This window comes from Anopheles arabiensis, chromosome 3 (genome assembly GCF_016920715.1).
Source record: "Anopheles arabiensis isolate DONGOLA chromosome 3, AaraD3, whole genome shotgun sequence".
Lineage (NCBI taxonomy): Eukaryota > Metazoa > Arthropoda > Insecta > Diptera > Culicidae > Anopheles > Anopheles arabiensis.
Genome location: NC_053518.1, coordinates 79,196,381 through 79,215,724, shown reverse-complemented (window position 1 = coordinate 79,215,724; position 19,344 = coordinate 79,196,381). Strand labels below are relative to the sequence as shown.

The 19,344-nt window shown below is 41.9% G+C and overlaps 1 protein-coding gene across 2 annotated transcripts in view; it reads right to left on the bottom strand.

The window, feature by feature from the left end:
* LOC120903259 (5-hydroxytryptamine receptor-like) overlaps nt 1-19,344 on the bottom strand; it is a 103,272-nt gene that overhangs the window by 8,506 nt on the left and 75,422 nt on the right. For both annotated transcript variants that reach the window (XM_040312561.1, XM_040312562.1), the window contains exon 6: nt 11,655-11,952. In XM_040312561.1, coding sequence (XP_040168495.1) covers nt 11,655-11,952 — 298 coding nt within the window. The remainder of the gene's footprint in view (nt 1-11,654; nt 11,953-19,344) is intronic.

Genomic DNA, 19,344 nt, shown 5'->3' with positions numbered 1-19,344 from the left:
TGCTGTCAAAAATTAAACAAATAATAATGAAATATTCTTAAAAAATATTCTTCAATTTGAAGTTACAGTCGTTGCCGCAAAATTTTGACTCTAACTCACCTATTGTTGTCTCAAAAGCACCAATTTTTGACAGCATTTCACGATTTTTCTAAAATTTCATCATTTTTTCTCAAGAAACAATCAATTTACACAGTATTTGTATTTTTTATGGCTTGTGGAATAACAATTGTTAAAAATATGCTTAAATACCTTGAACAATTGTCATTATTCCTACAAGAGTCAAAAATTGATGACTTACAGACAAAAAAAAGCTGCGTTAGAGTCAAAAATTTATGCACACTGTCAAAAATTGATGCCTTAGAGGCACAAATTCATGCGCACTGTCGAAAATAGATGCCTTAGAGCCAAAATTTGGTGGCAACGACTGTAATAAAAACATAAATAAAGTTTTTTTTTGTGATAATAATTTACTGTGTCAAACTGATGCTCCCTACAATATTCGGAAGATCCATTACTCTTGGTTATAATATCATCCTGAAATTGATACTTTTTAACTTGAAAATTTAACTTCGTTTGAGTGATGTTACACTACATATTCTGTGTTCAGAGTTTTCTCAAGTATGTATAACTGTTCTTGTACTGAATTTCAACATGGTTGGAAGATACTTTAATCCCAACTGTATTGAAAGTACTTGAATTGAGATAAATTAAACAAAATGAAGGAAATGAAACGGTGTAACCTAAGGCTCTGCCTAATAAAAATCCCACACTCAATGAATGCGGAAAACAGTATCCCCAAAAAGATTCACAATTGCTTCAAACTGTCGAAGGGGTAACGATGCGAACAGTTTCAGCAGCAAAACCGAGCAGTTCAAAGCGGAACGGAACAGTGTAAAGTTCAAAGTTCAAATTGCCGACAAAAAAGGCGGGAAATGAAATGCTTCCCTAACTATAGCTTCATATTTCAGCCCGTTTGGGCGATCGCCAACCAAGAGAAAGAGGTTTTTGGACGGAGTAATTTACATCAGTAACGAAGCAGATACGGTAACAACTCAGTAGCTTTGTCCGAAAGCCAACGTGCTCTGCAAGATCCGTGACCTGATAGACGGCAAATCGTTGGGATTCTTTGTTTTTTTTTCTATTGAAGAAAGTGCAATGAAACATTTTCCCTAGCCAGCCGATAATGCTTGAAGCAGTTGGCCTTATCTTCTTTGCCCTCGTTCGCCGGTCCCTCCGATTGCTTCTCCCGTTGCTACGGCTGCTACCTAATCCCGCGAGGAATAGTTTAACCCGATGAACTTGATCTAGGGCAATGGGGCTATGTTTGCTTTTGGCGATCCACAGCATGAAGGCTTACGTACTGAGAGTGAAGTGAAATGGATTATTGGTTTTTTTGTCTTAATGTTGGATGGAAGATAATACTTTTCCAACGAAAGCACGTGAGTGAGTGGTGAAATGTTACAATGCGATAAGTAAGGACAAAAGACGCGAAGCTACCTTTAGGAAAAGATTACAGAGATAAACCGAACAAACAATACCCTACGCTAAGACAAGGTTTAAATTTAAGCATACCTAACCTGTTGAAAACAATGCGTTGTTATGTAGATTGCATAACTTAAGGCGTTTAAAAATTTAAATCGACTTATGCATTGCGCCAAACACAAGTTGTAAGTTGTAAACTGTAGAGGACATTGCTATATCGCATTCTTACAATTCATGTTATCAGAATGAAAAAATAAGATCACACCACCATTGCTTACACAAATTTGAATTGTAACAGCTCGTTTTGCAAAAATGAATAATGTAATTTCAATTCAATTGACATGAATTTGCACAAAAAAAAAACGAATGCGAAAAATCTCCCAATTGCGAAATTAAAACCAATCAAATTCACTAAAAGCAATCCGTCTTTTGTTTGGAAACTCCATCCATCCAAAAATCCACTGTTAAATTGCCATCTAAAAATTCTTCCCGTGCAGCAACGCAATGAAAGCAGTCGAGTGCATCGAACCACGTTGCAGGATGTGGATGTGGTTGAGGGTTTTTTTTCCATCGGAAGCGGCAGGTCGGCCCGAACCGCGGAAACCATCGACGAGCGGTTAAACATTGTGGAACCATCAAACACGCGGGCCTCGGGCACGCACAAACCCATCATTATGTGGGAAACCAATATTGTAAAGTGAATGCTCGTTCACCGTGGTAAAGAATGAGCTCAACAAACAAAAAAGAAACCCTCGAAGCAAAAAGAAAGTATCCGCACGCATACCGGAAAGCGATGATAACAGTTTACCGATATAACGCAAGCATTTGAGTGGGAGGAAATGTAATAAAACACAAGTACGACTCAGAAAGTGGTTCGTTTTTGTGTGAGTGGATGTCAGGTTGTGTGTGTGTATGTATGCGAAGGACTTAATTGTATTTAGAGGCTGCGAAATATTTTATTCATCGCAGGAATTCGTTTTCCGAGGCGCAAGGAAGACTCATTTATTGCATTTTGATGTTTGATGGGAATTTTTGGATTGGATGGTTTTTCAACCATGGTAAAAAATGTGTTTTTGTTTCGCTTGTTACAAAAAAAAAACGAAAGAAAGTAAACGACAGTCGCTTTTCAATTATTCAACAGATATTCTACAGGCTCTTTACAAAGTGGCTTTGCGAAGAGCTTTACAATTTTCATTGTAATTACGTTCTATCAAATGATAGTCAACATATTTAAAGAATTTGTTGGTAGTCCATTAGTGGCTTGTTGAATTAAAAACAATAATTTTCAAAAGATTTGATCCTAACAACATTACTTAATTGTTTTTTTTAAGTTTTGTTCTAATTGTGGCACGTTTTAGTATTATCACGTTTATTATATTCCAATTGCCCTTCTGAATTGGATTCTAAAGCTTCACTCTCAAAACATCTCCCTCGCTCATTTAGGCGTCTTTTTGTGATCGCAAAGTTATTCTATCCACAGAACGAAGCCTCCACCTAAGCGTTTGGGGGCCAAGTTTGAGCAAAATTAATTAAGGTGATGGCTAAAAACATTAGCAAAGAGCCCGGCTCATCCGAGCACCCTCAACACGGTCCTAGCGAATCCTTTCCCAGCAGGTGGTCGAGTGGTGTGCAGGTTCTGGCTAATGCTTTTGCCAAGGTCGCCCAAGTGTGCTGTGGTTTATCAAAAGATAGTCCTGATTGAATTAGTGTCGGTAATGTTGCCAATCTCCATACCGTGTAGCTGATTTCCGGGCCCAGATTTTGGGCGTTTTAATGAATGGCTTTTTGTGCAAACATAATTCAATGTACCTGTTTCGGGCGCGAGGGGAAAACAAGTGGAAGAGAAGCAAGCGGTCTTTTACTTTCTACTACAATCCCGGAGAAAGCAAAAAGAAGCACAAACAACGGTCCCCGAAAATGTCACCCGAACAGGGTGGAAAATGTCGCCCGTCTCGCTCGTCTCGCAAGTCCAATAAATACAGAGCCAATTAAGGTGACAATGATTGAAGGCGAGCGCTTTCATTGTATCCGCTCCGCATTATGGATAACATAATTTTAAAATTACCAATACACAAAAACCCGGTCCCCTCTTTTGTTTGCGTTTGAGCGCCATTGTTTGGATCTCGCTCGTTTTGCATTCGTTATCTCGGTTGGCCAACGTCGCCAGCACGCTGGTGAAGAAGCTTTTCATCTTTTGCCTGCCCGCAGTGAAAGAAGAGGCTTAATGGTTTTGTTGATGGGAAATCGTTCAATAATTATGGCATTATGATTTGCAGCATAATGGCTATAAAAGGCTCTATTGAACTAGAAGCTTTATGGCTAAAAGTGGTGTACAGTAATTTATTTATTGAGTCGTGATTGTTAGCCATGAGAGAAAAAGCTTTTTGATATTCATATAGGAAGATCAATGTCGATTAATGTTGAATAATCTAATATGAATTTCGCAAGAAATTTATAAACACTTTAATTATAAGCTTACATACTTTGTTCAAACATGAATAAGGCTAGGCTTCAATAACAATTTTGAAAGTCTATTTAAATTCATGAATGTATCGACTATTGGAAACATTAACGCTATAATTTTAACAACAACACCACTTCTGATGCAATATTGTAATTGACAAACCACTGCGTCCAATGCAGAATTGTTAGCAAAACTTTGCGTCTCCTGGGAACATCAATCATAACGACCAGTCCATGGAGTGCACTGCAGCGACGCGGCGTACTATTGCGGATGTAAATATCTCCACTGCGCTATGTGTTGGACTTTGAACTACATAAAAGCAACATAATGCGGGTACTGACCACAACCACAACAGGCTTACTGGCGTACTGCACAAATAGTTGCAAAATGCATTCCGTTATGCATTCTTTAAAATCGAGCGTTCGTATCAAAAGGAAAAAAATATTTCCATAAATTTATTTTCAATATCCTAAGTTAATTAAATAGTGCTAAGGACTTTAAATATTTACAAAAAGCTTCAAAGCTTGTTTTGATTTTTTGTTGTTTTTCAAGGACCATAACCGAAGAGTATATCTTCATGTCAAACTACTGTGACATGGTTTAATAAGCTGCTTCAGGCATGCATATTGCATACATTTAGGAGTTTTTTTAGGCAAACAAATGTCAAACACAGGTTGAACGTGTTCTCGGAACAAGGTGAAAACTAAAAGACAAGCTCTTGCTGCCAGCGTAGCAAGTAAATTGTTTCATGCAGAAAAAGGATTGTTTAGAAACACATTTTCTGCTGTGAAACACCATAGAAGAAATGGTAAGGCATAACTGTTTCCACACCAGCACAATCCAATCGCATTCTCATTTGAACAACAAAACAACGGTACGCTTTTCAATTCTCCGACCCCCAGATGATGAGATAACTTGGACTTTACCTCAGGAAAATGGCGCTTAAAACTATCGCCCACATCACGGAGAGCGGTTTGTGCACAGCAAAGTGGCAACGGAAGCAACCAGTAGAAAACTTCATCGTTTTTCAATCTCCTGCGCTAGCGTGCAGTACAATAGAACTCAATCAAGAAACAAATCGAATCGGGTTCTGCAGGCGGTGAAATTTGCCAGCCCCTGCAGCGTTCGGGTTACGCCGCATCTCTTCGAGTGAGTGAAAGTGTGAGTGTTCCTGGAAAGGGTTCACAGCGGCTGGTAGTAGACGAGGCAGACGCGCCCGACCCAATCCCACTTGCCAATCAATGCCAATTCAGTGCTGTAAAACTTGAATTGCGTCGCTCTCTATCTACCAACGAAGCACTACGAGCGCGGGAAGCTGTAGGTGCTGGAAAACTTTGCACTTTGTGCACGCAGGTGCAAGAGTATGGGCACAATTTTACTCAACGTATCAAAACCACAAACTTATAAACATGGTAAAAGAGGGTAGATGTGCACCGGGAGGTAGTAGCAGGAAAGGAAAACCATATTTGTAAGAAGGTAGCAAGCACCGGTGAGGAGCCAGCACGAATGCAAACAGTGGTTTGATGTGTATGGAAACCATTCCCAGGGCAGTTTGCTCCAGTTATCGGATTTATTTGTTTGATATTAGCATAACTTGGTACGGGGTGCTCGAGTACGCAAAACAATTTGTTTTGGTAACAAGCTTTGGCATAGCTGAAGCGATCCTTAAAAAGCACAAGAAATTGCTGAAATGCTCAACCTCAATGTAATTAAACACAGATTTTCCATGTTTTTTTTAGGTTTTGCTGGAAACTTGGTTGCATTTTGGACAAAAAATGGTATTTCATTAGCTTTACAAGCATCCTTTACTTTAATTGTAACCATAATTTAAGTTCATTTTACCCTGATGACCTATTTTAAACTTTTTTTCCTGCGCTTTTAGGCGCAAAATTGTCACGGCATGTGGTAACGCTTCGTTAGATATTACAGTCTGTTCCCGAGTTACACGGTTCTCGACTTACGCGGATTCGGAGATACGCGTTTTTTTTTTTAATTTGAAAGATTATATGTCAAATTAGTACAATTTGCTTCAAGTTCGGTATAAATAGCATTTTTGCTATCAAATTGAAACCGCTTAAAAGCCAGAAATGGGGCCCTTTCCGTTTGAAGCTCGTAGGCTGAAATTTCAGCCTGTCAGCTGTTTGCATTGTATAGCAGTTTTCGAGCAACTATCTAAGTGAGTAGAAGATACAGGTGGGCTTATCCCAAGGTGTATGAATTTAGAAGACTGATTTTTATCGCTTCTGCTTCTTAATGAAGATTTGAGAATTCGTCAAGCCTCCAGAAAGTTTTCACTCGTTCTGTCAAAAAGTGATATTCAAATTTGGTTATAAAAAATGCTATGAGACCATCTGAACTACATACACTTTGATTCCAGATTCGATCACCTGATTTCTTTAATGCACCTTGGGATAAATGTAAACAACCCCGTGTTTTCGAGCAGGTACTCGAATCAAATTCTAGCTTTGTGGCTAGAAGAATCTAGATTGAAAATTGCAGGCTAGTTTTTTGTGTGGTTTTGTATGGAGTGTTTACATGATTTCAGCCTCCAACTGTCAAACTCCATACAAAAAACTAACTAGAATCGTGAAGGACCTCAATATTAGATTTTTTTTGCACGAATCATATCAAATAAATGATAAAAAGTATAAAAGCACTAAATTAAATCAAAAACTACGAGTAATCAATAGTATTTTAGTCAAAAAACGTGAAATTCGACTTACGTGGATATTCGAGTTACGCGGATTTGTCGGGAACGCAGAAACCGCGTAACTCGGGAACAGACTGTAATATTTTTAAATTAAAAATGTGACAAATATCAAATTGAGCTTCCCAATTGATTTGTTGTATTAAACAATTGAAAAGTATAGCCCTTCCACTAATTGCGGGTATGTAAACTTAGGTAAAAAAACGTCTTATGTTGCCGTAGGAAATAAAATACATTCAATTAGATCCCACAAGTCTCAAATTCTTCTCAAGTTTAATCCATAGTAGTTTTAATTGAATCACACTGCACTATGCGTTCTTTCTTTTAAGGCTGAAGATGTGTTTAAAGCTAAAAAGAACGCATTTGTTTTTCTACACTAAAGTTCGCAGTGAATATTGTTACGCATACGCATCACTACCACACTGCGCACTATAACACTATGACCTACACGTGCTGCGAACGATGTGCATGCTACGCAAGCTACAGTTTGCCGACCAGCTTTGTCAGCGGAACGCACTATCCGACCTAAGGTCTCTCTATATGAAAAGCGCTATGATGTTTGCATGTTGTGCACTACATCATGACAGCAAAACAAATGTGTTAATGTGGCTGCGAACTAGGGGGAAACGAACACGGGTGAGTTAGCAGTTTTAGTTGCGAAAGTGAATGTGCCGGTAGAGGACGCTCGCTACGCGGCTACTATGTTCTGCGCTGACAAGCGATTAAGCCGCACACACACACACAAAACAAAAGCATACACAGACACGGGTAAAAAGAGTCAGATAAGTCCCACCGCACGTTCTTCCTTCCTTTGCTGGTGTTGGCCGATCTCGAACCAACCCCCCCTGGGAGGTGCGTATATATTGTAGTTTGCCTTTACTAGAGGGGGTAACAAAACATCATTTGCCATCACTACAAGCAGAGTTGACTACAGAGACAGAGTATTGTTACGAACAGAGAGAGAGAGAGAGATAGGGAAAATAGAGCGAGAGAAGTAGATAGACAGACAGTGAGCGTGTTTTTGTGTGCTCCCGTGGACTAGGTCAAGTTGATTGATCTGTCTCACCACGAGTGCGATGACAAACGGACAACTTGTAAGCTAGCAGTGTAGCAGTGTGTTGCTGCAACTAACATGAGGCTGAGGCTATTACGGGTGAAACGCTACGACAGTGTGAATAATTTCAACTACTTTGCTACGCACTAGTAAAGGACGTGGTGGTGTAAAAGACCGTTTTACACCGAAGTCGGTTGAATGCGTTCAATGCTAAACAAGGGTACAGTAATGGTACGGAGAGTGTTAATGTGGGTGTCTGCTGGGGGTGTGAGTGGCCGAGACGATCTAACAGGGGTAGGGGTACGGATTAGCACTAGAGCAGATTCCTACGGGTACGAAAGGTTGATGTGCGTGTGCTGATGAAGATGACGGGATGAACCCTTTCTGACGGGTGAGTAGTTTAATTTCACACCTTTGCAAAGGGCGTTCCCTCATCATGAGCACACCCACACACGCGCACGTAACACTCTAATCGCTATTACGCAGAAAAATATACGCACACACACAGAGATACATTCACATACTTTTTTAATCGTTTTAATAACCTAAAACAACTATGTTTTTTTTAAATAACAAAACAAAATATAAATAAATTGAAGAAACAAAATAAAACTTTGTTCATCTACTGCCTTTCTTCTGTTAATTTTGAACTTTCAATTGTTGTTGAGTAAACCGTTACGTAAAGAAAAAAACAAAAATAAAGATAACAATCGGCATTTGTGAATTGAAACAAAACAGGAGCAAAACACACGCTAAACAAGACGAACACAAAAGCACAAAATCATCACAAGCTGGACTAGAATTAAAAAAAAAACAAAACATAAACAACCAAACATCCCGAAAACTAAGACGATAATCGGAAAAAACAAACTAACCCAAATACTTACTAAAGGCTTTGGTATCAATTGCACTATTGTTCTGCCCTGTATGTGTGTAAAATGAAGAAAATTAGCGTTTTGTTTTTTTTTTTGGTTTTTGGTCAAACATATGTTGTTGTGTTTGCATTTTGTTTTTTCGTGTGTGCGCGGACAACACATCGGGTAGGTACACAGAGAGCGGGAGAGGGGGGAGTAGCCTGAACGTACATCTCGCGGCAAGCAGTAATGGCTTCAAACGAATGTCGTTGCGGCTGACAAAAGGAGCTGCAATCCTGCCACTGTAAACGCATGAAACGAAAGCTTCCCTTTACCACCAACGCAGGTACGGGGAATCCGGAATGGACGGAGAGTGTTGGCGAAAGATGTGCCTTGCCGAAAGATAGCAACCATTGCGGAGCACTGCGCGGAACAACCAAACCAACCGGGGCGGAAAACGTTGAGCTGCGTGAAACGCGAACGCTCCAGAAGTCGAATTCATCGAGCGAAAAGCAGCCCACAGCAATCTCTGGGCCGGAGCACCGGTGGAACTGCATCCCGTGCAGCGCAGCAAATGTGAAGGAATGCTTTGTGTTACTGCTGCTGCTGCTGCTGCTCCTGCTCTTTGATGAAGCAATCGGTGAAGCCTGAAATAGTCTGCGCGTTACGATGGTAATGGTGGAACACAAAACGCAAAGCAGGCGGGAAAGCAGATAGTAAGCGCGTCATCAAGTGAGCTTTTGTGCGATGGGATGCTCACACACGCACACACACCAGTGCTACCAGTGTGGCATTGAAATGGGTTGTCTTGGCTGTTAAAAAAACGCTCACATCTGGATGCATCCACCAGCAGGAAGGAAGTAAATGACTGGCTGGAGCAGATAGACGAAGCTCTACCACACTCGGCCTAGTTGGTAGACCGTCTTCAAGAATATCTATTTCCTCCCAAAAACCAGAATCGCGTGAACGGCCCGGTACTCCTTTAGTGAAAGGTATTGTGAACAAGACAACACGCGAGCAAGAAACAGTACGTACGTACTTTACGGGGTGGGTTTATGTAAAGGAAGTCCTTGGGAAACTTGGGGACGAAAGGAAGAGTGAGAGACCGGAAAACAAACATTTTGATGACGTCAATCGGTACGGAACGGGTGGGTACGGTATTATTTTCCAAGGACAATTGGCATAAGAAGGGAATTATTTAATTGTGGTGGAGAATACAACTGAACTTTATTAAAACTATAATTAACTAGAAACGAGTTAAAACCAAAAAATCAACTGGAAGAAAGATGAAAACATACGCAACAAATGCTGTCACGAGGAAAGCATATGGAAAAACGAGAAAATTTATCAAAAAAGTAGAATAAATAATACAGCAACAAATAATAACAAATATAAATGTAAATTATCTATTCCAAAACAAGTAAAGTAAATGTAAAAGAGACGCAACAAATTAATAACAAAATCCAATGTTGAAAAGGAAAAAAAACTTAAACAACAAAACAACGCAACGAAACGCACTCATAAAAATGAATGTATGCACATGTTTTGCCACGAATGCAAAAACGATCACGAACAAAAGGAGAAAAATAAATCGTACCACCCCATGAAAGCACAACCACGGCAAAAGGATGGAAAAGTAAAACATGTACACAAATATATGTACAGATATCTAGCAATAAACCACCCCCAACAAATAACCCGCTACAAACAAAGAGTAACACACAGGTTGGCTTTCGTGGTGGAGCGTAAGAGACGAGAGAACGAGAGAAACCCAAACAAACAGATAAAAAAAAAGATAAAAATATAGCGAAAAAGCAAAAAAAAAAGAGGCGCAACATTCATATCTTTGGCCGAGGAACTATATGGGTGGACTAGGAAACTGTCATCCTCACACTATTTCCACCGCCCCGTGTAAGCACACAGCGAAAACTGCACCGAGAAGCTCTTAAAGTAGCGAATAAAGTGGCAACGCTTTGGAAAGAAATGCAGCGCAGACGTTTCGATGTTCGCACAGCCTGGCGAGCGTATGTCCTTGTTGCAGGGAAGCGCACGGTTTGGTCTTCTGTGTTTGGTACGTGTAGAAGTGTACGGTTGAAGGACTATCAGCAACAATATAACAAACAAAAAATACATCAACAAAAAGACAACGAGCCAACGAGGGAAAGAAAAACACAGAGAACACTTGAGTAGCTGAAACAGTCAATGTTAAAACTCGGCATTGTGGATAAAGGGAAAGAAAATAGAGGAAAATTTCGCTTGTAGGAAGAGTATTGTGTCGCTCGCCTCGCTTTCACGGGGCTTGCGGGAAGCTGTACGAATCAATTTTGGAAATAGCTTTTGGAACGGGTCGAGAAACTCAGCACCAAAAAAAAAAACAAAAGAGGGGTAATGACAGAGCATAAAGGGGTAAGGGTGGGGCTTCTCTTATTGAATTCTTCGTTACTAAAGCAATGTTCACTGTCATCACGCTCCAGCATGACACACCGAGCATCATCCAAAACCAATTGTAACGATGAGTTGTTGAGGATAGGCCAGCCGGCAGGGAAGCAGGGAGGTGGGGAGTTGTGAATGTTTTATGTGTGTGTGTGTGTGGAAACAATCGAGAAAATAATGACAGGATGCAGTAGAACACATGAAATTTAACGGTGGCGTGACGTGGTACAAAAATGTTGAAATCGTGATGACAATATGTGCGCACGTAAGGGGAGAAGGGAAAGGATGAGATCAACAACGAACGATACACAATACTGATGGTGACTGAAGTACGGGATTGGATAACGAAGTGGATTATAAACCAGCAGCTACAACCTCTCGGATGGAATACAGAGGTAGACAACGATTCGAATGACGGGGATAGGGATTATGGGATGGTATGATTTTGTTCCGTTTCGAGAGTAGCATTTAATCACAAATTCTAATGAAAATGACTAATGACAACATGTTTGGAATAAAATGCGACAATAAGAGATAAAGAGAGAAAACGTGGAAAAACAAAAAGGAACAAGAGAGAAAGAGAACGAGAACAAGAAAAAAGAAAGAAAAAAAAACGAAACACCGAACACATGGAGGTGTGAAACGGAGTGCAGTTCGTACCTGCTGCCTTCGACGGATCCGTTTCCGGGCGGCTAGGAATATTCGCCAGTACAGGAACAGTATGACGAGCAGCGGCACGTAGAAGCTGGACGCGGTGGCAAAGATCTGGTAGCCGACGTCCTGCGACACGATGCACTGCAGGTCCTGGTAGACGCGCGTCTCCCACTCCGGGTCCTTCCAGCCGAGCAGCGGCGCTATCGAGACCAGCACCGACAGCGTCCAGATGATGATGATCATGTAGCCTATCCGGCGGGCCGTACGCTGGTGCGCGTAATCGATGTCCGTTACGGCCCAGTACCTTGGGAAGCAGGTGGGGTGAAGATAAAATAACGCATATCAATAGACTGTGTCATTTCATAAATACTGTGATAACAACATATCTGGCATCACCCAATTCAGTACCGATCGTTTGTGAATCATTGCTTTCAGCACATCAATATATGCGGATGCTTGTGTTTAAGAAGCGTCAATCGACTAGAGCTTTTCGATGTTTGAATGTAAGTGAAGTTCAATAAAGGGCATGTCTGCACTTTTGCCTCCCGGAGACATACATTCACAACAAATATGTAAGCCCATGAAGGGAAGCTCGAGCTACTTCTAGAGCAATAAAAGGAACCACCGTTGTTGAGCCACCGTTTCTTAGCCCACGCTCTCCAAGCGAGAGTGAAGCTATTCTTTCCCACTGGCCAGTGCGGTACATGCATTGGCAAAAATTTGCATACAAATTGAATGCAGAGTGCGATATTTTACATATGTTGCTGCGACAGCAACCGACGCTGCAAATAGGAAACAGTCGAAGAGCACATGGGCGACTAGTGTCTCGTACACTCGTAGGTTCGCATTTGAAAGGCGACCACTGTACACACTTGACTCGCTGGCTGAGCAATGGATGAACGTTTTTGTGTTCGGCCAGAGTGGACAAGCTTTGGGACAGGATGAACGGTTGAAGTGCACTGAAACGCTATGCTGAAGAGTAATAGTTTAGTTTGGAGTGGTTCTTGTTATAGTGAAAAGTGCACTGGAAAATAGCAATCATACTAACGTTTGGAAGCAACTGAAAGGAAAAAAAAGACGTGGAAAAGCAATATATGGCAATTTGTGTACATTTTAATGTAATAAATGATCCTATATCGTAAAACAATGATAAGTCTAAATTTTACGCAACACTTCCCTAAGCCCGGCACGAAAAACCTCCCAATTTACAAAAGCTAAGGCGCACTTAACACATACTTTCTTTGCATTTTACATTTAACGCATTGGATATCCATTATACTTCCTACACCAAACACTGTAGCTATGAAAAAAAAAAAAACAGTAGCAACATGTTGTGCGTTGGTACAAAGTGCACACACTTGTGCTTTTGCGTGCCTAATCGCATACGCCCGTGCTACGTACTACGGTTCACACGCCACTTGCCGCACATAAATATGGATTTGATAAATTATTTTACGATTGCGCCGGATAAATTTGCACCGCTCTCAAGCTTGCATGTTTACATTGGAGCTTCTTCCCACTGCACCATTCCTGCGTGTTGTAGATACATGCATCTGCCAGTATGAATATGTGTGTGTGTGTGTTGGTAGTGCATCGCGCGCCTTTCAACGGTCCTGCCTGTCGCGGCAAGGAAACTGTTTAACTATCTGCATAATCTATCGCACGTGATTGTGGCGTTGGAATGGAAAAGCACACAACACAATCGGAGGGCTGCAATCTTGCCTACGATGGCACGGAAGTAGAGCAGCTTCTTATTCCACGACACACCATGCGGTGCGGTATCTTCGCTGATCAAATGTTAGCAGTGCACTTGCTTGGGGAAGAGTTTATGGGCACGATTATGTTAATAGTGTACACGATTCGGAAGGGGGTTCGTGCAGAGCTTACGTGTAATTTGGGAAACCGTGAGCAATGTTTGCGATCATTGTAATGAGTTGAAAGCGATTCCTGAAGAGCGCGTGCAAAAATGCTACGGAAACTCAAAAGAATTCGCAAAAATCTCAAAGTAGCATTAGTAAGAACTTTAGTAACATCAGCTGAGTAAGTAACATCAGCTTTTGATTCTTATGAGGTTCTTTCTTCAAGTTAATCGAAAATTCAAAAAAATTTATAGAATTTCTGAAAAGTAGGGTTGTTTGCACATTACATCGAACATAACCCATATCTATACATTTCAGGCCACTGACAAAGGAAGGAAGGAAGGAGTTAGAATAAAGGAGATAATAACAGCCCGCACACTTCCTAAGCAAAACTGTGAAGCGATAAGCTGTATACATTCAGGCGTTTTGTATGCATTCATATGATTTGTATACATTCAGGCGTATTGTATGCATTCATATGATTTGTACACATTCAGGCGCTTAGTACACATTTAGGCTTCCCTTTGTGAAACTCTTCAGGTGTTTGTAGACAGAAGAAAATGTTACTCAACATTTGAGTTATAACAAAATGTAATATATTTAAACTGATATCCATTGAGACAATAATGCATTACAGCATGCGAAACAGCACTGTTTCACGTCATTCATTACGTCAATATTTTCACCTGTGGTTTGGCGCAGTTCTACAGTATGACTGCACATTATACCACAACCACCACTAGCGAGGGACTGAAACGTTTGTGGCTCTCACTTAAACCACAGCACTCCATTGTGCATTGTTTCGTTCACACCTTCACACCTTCACACACAACCTTGCTGCCGGTGCTGCTTTTACTTCCCGGTATGCAGCCCCACTACTGCCTGCTAGCTTTTGTGCCACCGGAGAGCACACCGGAACACACCGGGGACAATTCTTCGCACTGCAGCAAAGCAAAACGTCCAGCTGTAAAGCTGTCAGTAAAACGCATTAAGATGATGACATAACGATGGGAATGGATGGGCAAAGGGTTCCGGTGTGCAATCGGGACCCCGGGTAGACATTTCCATAATTCCAACACCTTTAGAAAAGGTTACCCCTTTCTCTACCCTTGCAGCAATCACTCCACTTCGGAACGAGCCTTATCTACGTGCCCGTAACCGGAGAACCACTCGGCTGTTCGTTTTCCGAATGACGAGTGGTCGTGGTGTGTAAGTTGGCTGCAGTGCTTGATGAACTGGATTCCCAGTATCCTGCTAGAGTTACAATTTCCATTTGAATGCTTTCGATTCGATTGGAAAGCACGAATGTGCAGAGCATTACGGTAGCACTGTGTGGTACGCTGTGTGTTCTGTTTTGTATATATCACGAATCAGAATGTGGTTTGTATACGCATTTCAGTAAGGATGTTCATCGCACATATCGTTAAGAAGAAGCGTCAACTGGTAAACGCGTCGGATTTTAGTCTTTTAATCATACTTTCTAGCGGGATATAATTGAAATGCGTAATTATCGTCGTGAAATTTTTTTAAAATATTTTATTTATTGAACTGAATTCGATGAAAGTGGAACGCAACGAGGAGGATAATGCGATCGACGTGCAGCCTCCTTCGCGGACATGCCGGCCTATACAGGCTTTCGAGACTTATTCATTAAGCAGCAGGATATTCAGTCCTTGCTACGGGGGACGGCTAAACTTGGGCATGGAAAATGAAGTTCTCTTAACTTAAAATTTGGTACCTTGAATAATGTTTTGAGTAAAAAGGGATAGCTTGGAGGTTTATCGAACGCCTAATTTATAGGATGTTTGCTTCATAAATTTGAAATATTTTCTCAAAAATACCTTTTCAGAAAATTTTTTTATTATTATTACACTTTTAAAGAACTTTAAGTTTTTTCTTTCAATTCAAACAGGCTGAACTTAATTGTTGATTTTGATTAAAAATCTAAGTAGCGTTTGAAAATAAGTTTCAAATGCAAAAATAAACATATTGCGCCCAAATGTATGCATCAAGCATTACAAAATTTACTCAAGAGCAGCTAGTGTCTTCTTGTTTTGCAATGTATCGTACAATAAAAGAAAAAAAATAGAAAAAACGAATCAAATGTGGGTCTCAAATGTGAGCAAAGTTAAACACTTCTATTAAGCTCAGAAAACCTCAAGCAAAACAACAAACACATCGAAGCTTTTAAGCTTATGCATCGCCATCATTTCGCCCGCAAATAGTTTCAGCAGCAGCTTTGCCTATTAAAAGTTGATGTTTTCATTAGTGTAGAGCGGACATAGAGTGAAAGCAACGGTGTTTTTTTTATTACATTCATTATCAGCCAGCATGCCCGCGCAATGCTTTCGTCCGCCATCATTAGGCCACGTGGAAACGGCTGACGCTCCTCTCTCCCAAACGCATTAATGTGTTCATAGACGTTACCCTAAAGATTGAGCCAGCTTTTCCCCTGGGGTGAAAAAAGCAAATCTTTGCCTTTAATTGCATCATCCACCGGCAGCTTAGTGCTGTTATCCTGTCGCTTTATAGTACCCGGCAATTAAATTATCTTTCGCCACGTGCAACGGAATGGACGTGTTTTTTTTTTGTTGCTGTTGCTGTTATGTCGTCCGTGCTCTTTAGAAGATGATTAATTGTATTCGTAGCTGATGGGCAAAGCGGGTACCGTGGTGCTGCTAGCTCTAGCCATCTTTGCTTTAGCATTATTCGTGCCCTTCGTTTTTGTCCGGTTTTGTCACATGAAAACGTGGAACCTGCCCAAAGGGGCGACATGCTACCGATGATAATGGGTGTGAACTACTTTTACCGGAAAAGGCAAAAGCCATACGACACGCTACCGCTAATGGGTCTCGCAAAATGGCGTTTAGAAGGCTATGCTATTTTTCTGTGTGTGTTTTTTTAAACTCTTTTGCTGGCGAAGGTCGCCTTACACTCTCGTAAGAATGGGTGTTCGAATCAACGTACAGAGGAAGCGCCAAGCAACATCCGGTACCGTGCTTTTGACTTAAAAGCCTTTCAGTGCTTGTTAAAGGTCAGATAAGACAAGATTGTGCAAGGCATATTCGTATAAAATGGGGAGCACACAATCACACAAAAACGCAAGCATTCTAGCAGCCTGCACCAAATGGGAAAATGTTTGAACAACTCCACAGTTAAAAGTTACCCGCAACCACGCTGGCTGGCATGTCTGATGCCAACAGTGTATGTCTTTCCCATCGCTGTTGACATCCTTAAAACATCGCTTCCGTGCAAAATGCATCCGACAAAACGCTCGTCCAGCTCGTTCCATCAAAAGACGCTTACAGCTGTGCTTCTTTTCAGAAATAACTTCCAACATGTGTTGTGCCGCAAGAAAATCGAAAAGTTCTTCTGCTACCGCCTGTGAACGCACCGATCTCCACCGTGGCCGGCTGCATCTAGGGGTGCCACGAGCGGGTGAAGCATTCTTTTGTTGTGCTCGGATGCTCGGTTCAGCAGATGCTCGGCCTGCTACCTCGTGGGCCTGGTTTGCACATGATGCCACTGAATTGGGAATGAAATTAGGCCTTCAACTTTAGCCCGCAACTTGCATGCGTGGAAGACTTCTTGCGGGATGATTCGTCCGGACCAAGCCAGAAGATTTCTTCCCAGCTTCCCGGGCAAGCTCGGACAAAGTTATGCGAAAGTTATTCCATCCCCTGCCGACAAAAGTCAGCTGGTATCAGCTGTTTTTAATGAAAACGGTCAGGGATAAAGTTGGTGAAGCTCGTGAAGTCACATTGGTTTTAGGGGCCCGGGCAAACACTAGCACTCGCAGGCACGCAGCGAGCGACCCCGGAGATAGACACTGACGCGCGGTATGGCGACGGTCGAGCCACACGAGCTCTCTGGACTGAAGCTGAAGTTAATCAGATTAGATGCAAAACTTTCAAGAAGGAATTTTCCCTCTCCCATCCAGTGTTTGCCGTGTGCTTCTGTAGAAAGTCGACTGAAAACGAAACGAGCACGGAAACTTACACACACGCATCCCAGCAATTTTGGCCGCATAGATCGAGTTGTTTCAATATCAGCAGGCAAACCGTGAGCAAGTTGTCGGGGAAAGTTTTGGCCAGAGAAGTCATTGCACGAAAGGTATTCATTCCAATTATTCCTCGCAATCTCCAGTAAGATAAACTTTGATAGGATTTAGAGATAGAGAGAGAGAGAGATGAAGAGAAACAAAAGCAAAGGTGCTAAATGAATAATCCAAAATAAAACAATTAGAACCACGCAGTACCATGCAATCGTTGGCGCCTAAAGTTAGGCAATGAAATACGTTAGTGCAAATAGAGTTGAATAGGTTAGTCGTTGGTCAGGGTTCAGAAGATGTAGAACAGGTTTTGCAATAACCCCGTCCCCGTCCCGTCCTATTTGCGCACAGGTTTTGCAATACGCATTTAATCACACTGCCTTCCCTACCCAAGTTATCTTGTGTATGTCTTAGCGCTCTTAGTAAGATATCGAGCTCTTGAGAATGTTACCCGCACCATATTTCCATATTCATCTTACAGGATGTCTATGCAAAGGCTGATTTTTGCACATCTTACTTATTCATAGCCACTCAGGGGCGGCTGCGCGCACATCAAACGAGTCGTTCCCGGAGCAAAGCCACCTTGTCTGAACGCATGTCTCCGTTTCAGCGCACTTCATCAGCTGCGTCTTTGGAAGACATCTGAACAGATACGTTGGTTTTGTAAAGTTAGGCTCTACCTGTCAACTCCAATGACCAACCATGGGCTCGTTATGCGTACCTTGCTTGTAGCTCTCCCCCAATTTTGCTATGCGTCTTCCATCATACGGCTCACTGCACTCAATCCATAACGAAGACAGGGTTAGAGAATAACACATGCATCATACACGCACAAACACATGACGGAACATGATGGATTGGTTCTTTTAGCTCCATGAACCGGCCAAAACCTACCTGCACGGCAAGGCCGGAAGGTCTCGAGGGAGAGCGTGATACTCACGGCAACATCACGTCAAAGGCAGATTCCTCCTCCAATTCGCTCGAGTGAAAAAACAGACATAACTTCCGCTCTCCCGGGCAATACACTTGATCCTGTATATGTTAGCAAAAATCATTTTGCCTCCTGTCAATCTACGATTCCTCCTGGGGCAGGTGGCACACAACCGACCGGCGAACAAGAACGGAGTGTTTTCTTTCCTTCCCTTCCCAATCAGGCTGTTCCGGGTTTTGGTCCTTCGAACACGAACACGTTCGTGCAAAAATGGGCAGAATTAAAGATGATATAACGGGAAGATTTCATCTTCTCCGAGTGGCAAAGTGGGTTAAGTGAGTAAGGGGGGGGGGGGGATGAATGCCCCCAAGTGGGAACCGTTTCAGGCCGTTACAGGTTGTTTGGGTTCGAGAAAATAAACAAACATGGCAAGCCGAGCACTTCGCAGGAGCGTAGGCCGGAAACAATATCATGGCAAATCGGGGAGGCGTTTTTGTTTTCTTCTCTTTTGCAACAAAGTTGAGTGGGTGGGTTGATCAGGGAAGATTTGAACGAGTTGATTTGAATCGATTTCCTCACTGCTCGGCTGTGTTGGTTTGCCACTTTTTTGTTTGCTGCCGGGGCAAAAGGCACCTTCGGCTTTGGCGGCTTAGCTACCGAGGATGGTGCTTCAAGATATTGAGATAAAAAGATGTTGAGAATCAATATGGTTGCCGAACCGAACGCCTTCACCGACAAAGTAAGAGAAGACGGTTCATATCGACGGCAACGAAGAGAAGGAAAAAAACCAACAACCGGTAACGGTTCTTAAGGTGTCCAATAACTTATAAGAAGCGTCGGATGCGCTATACGGAG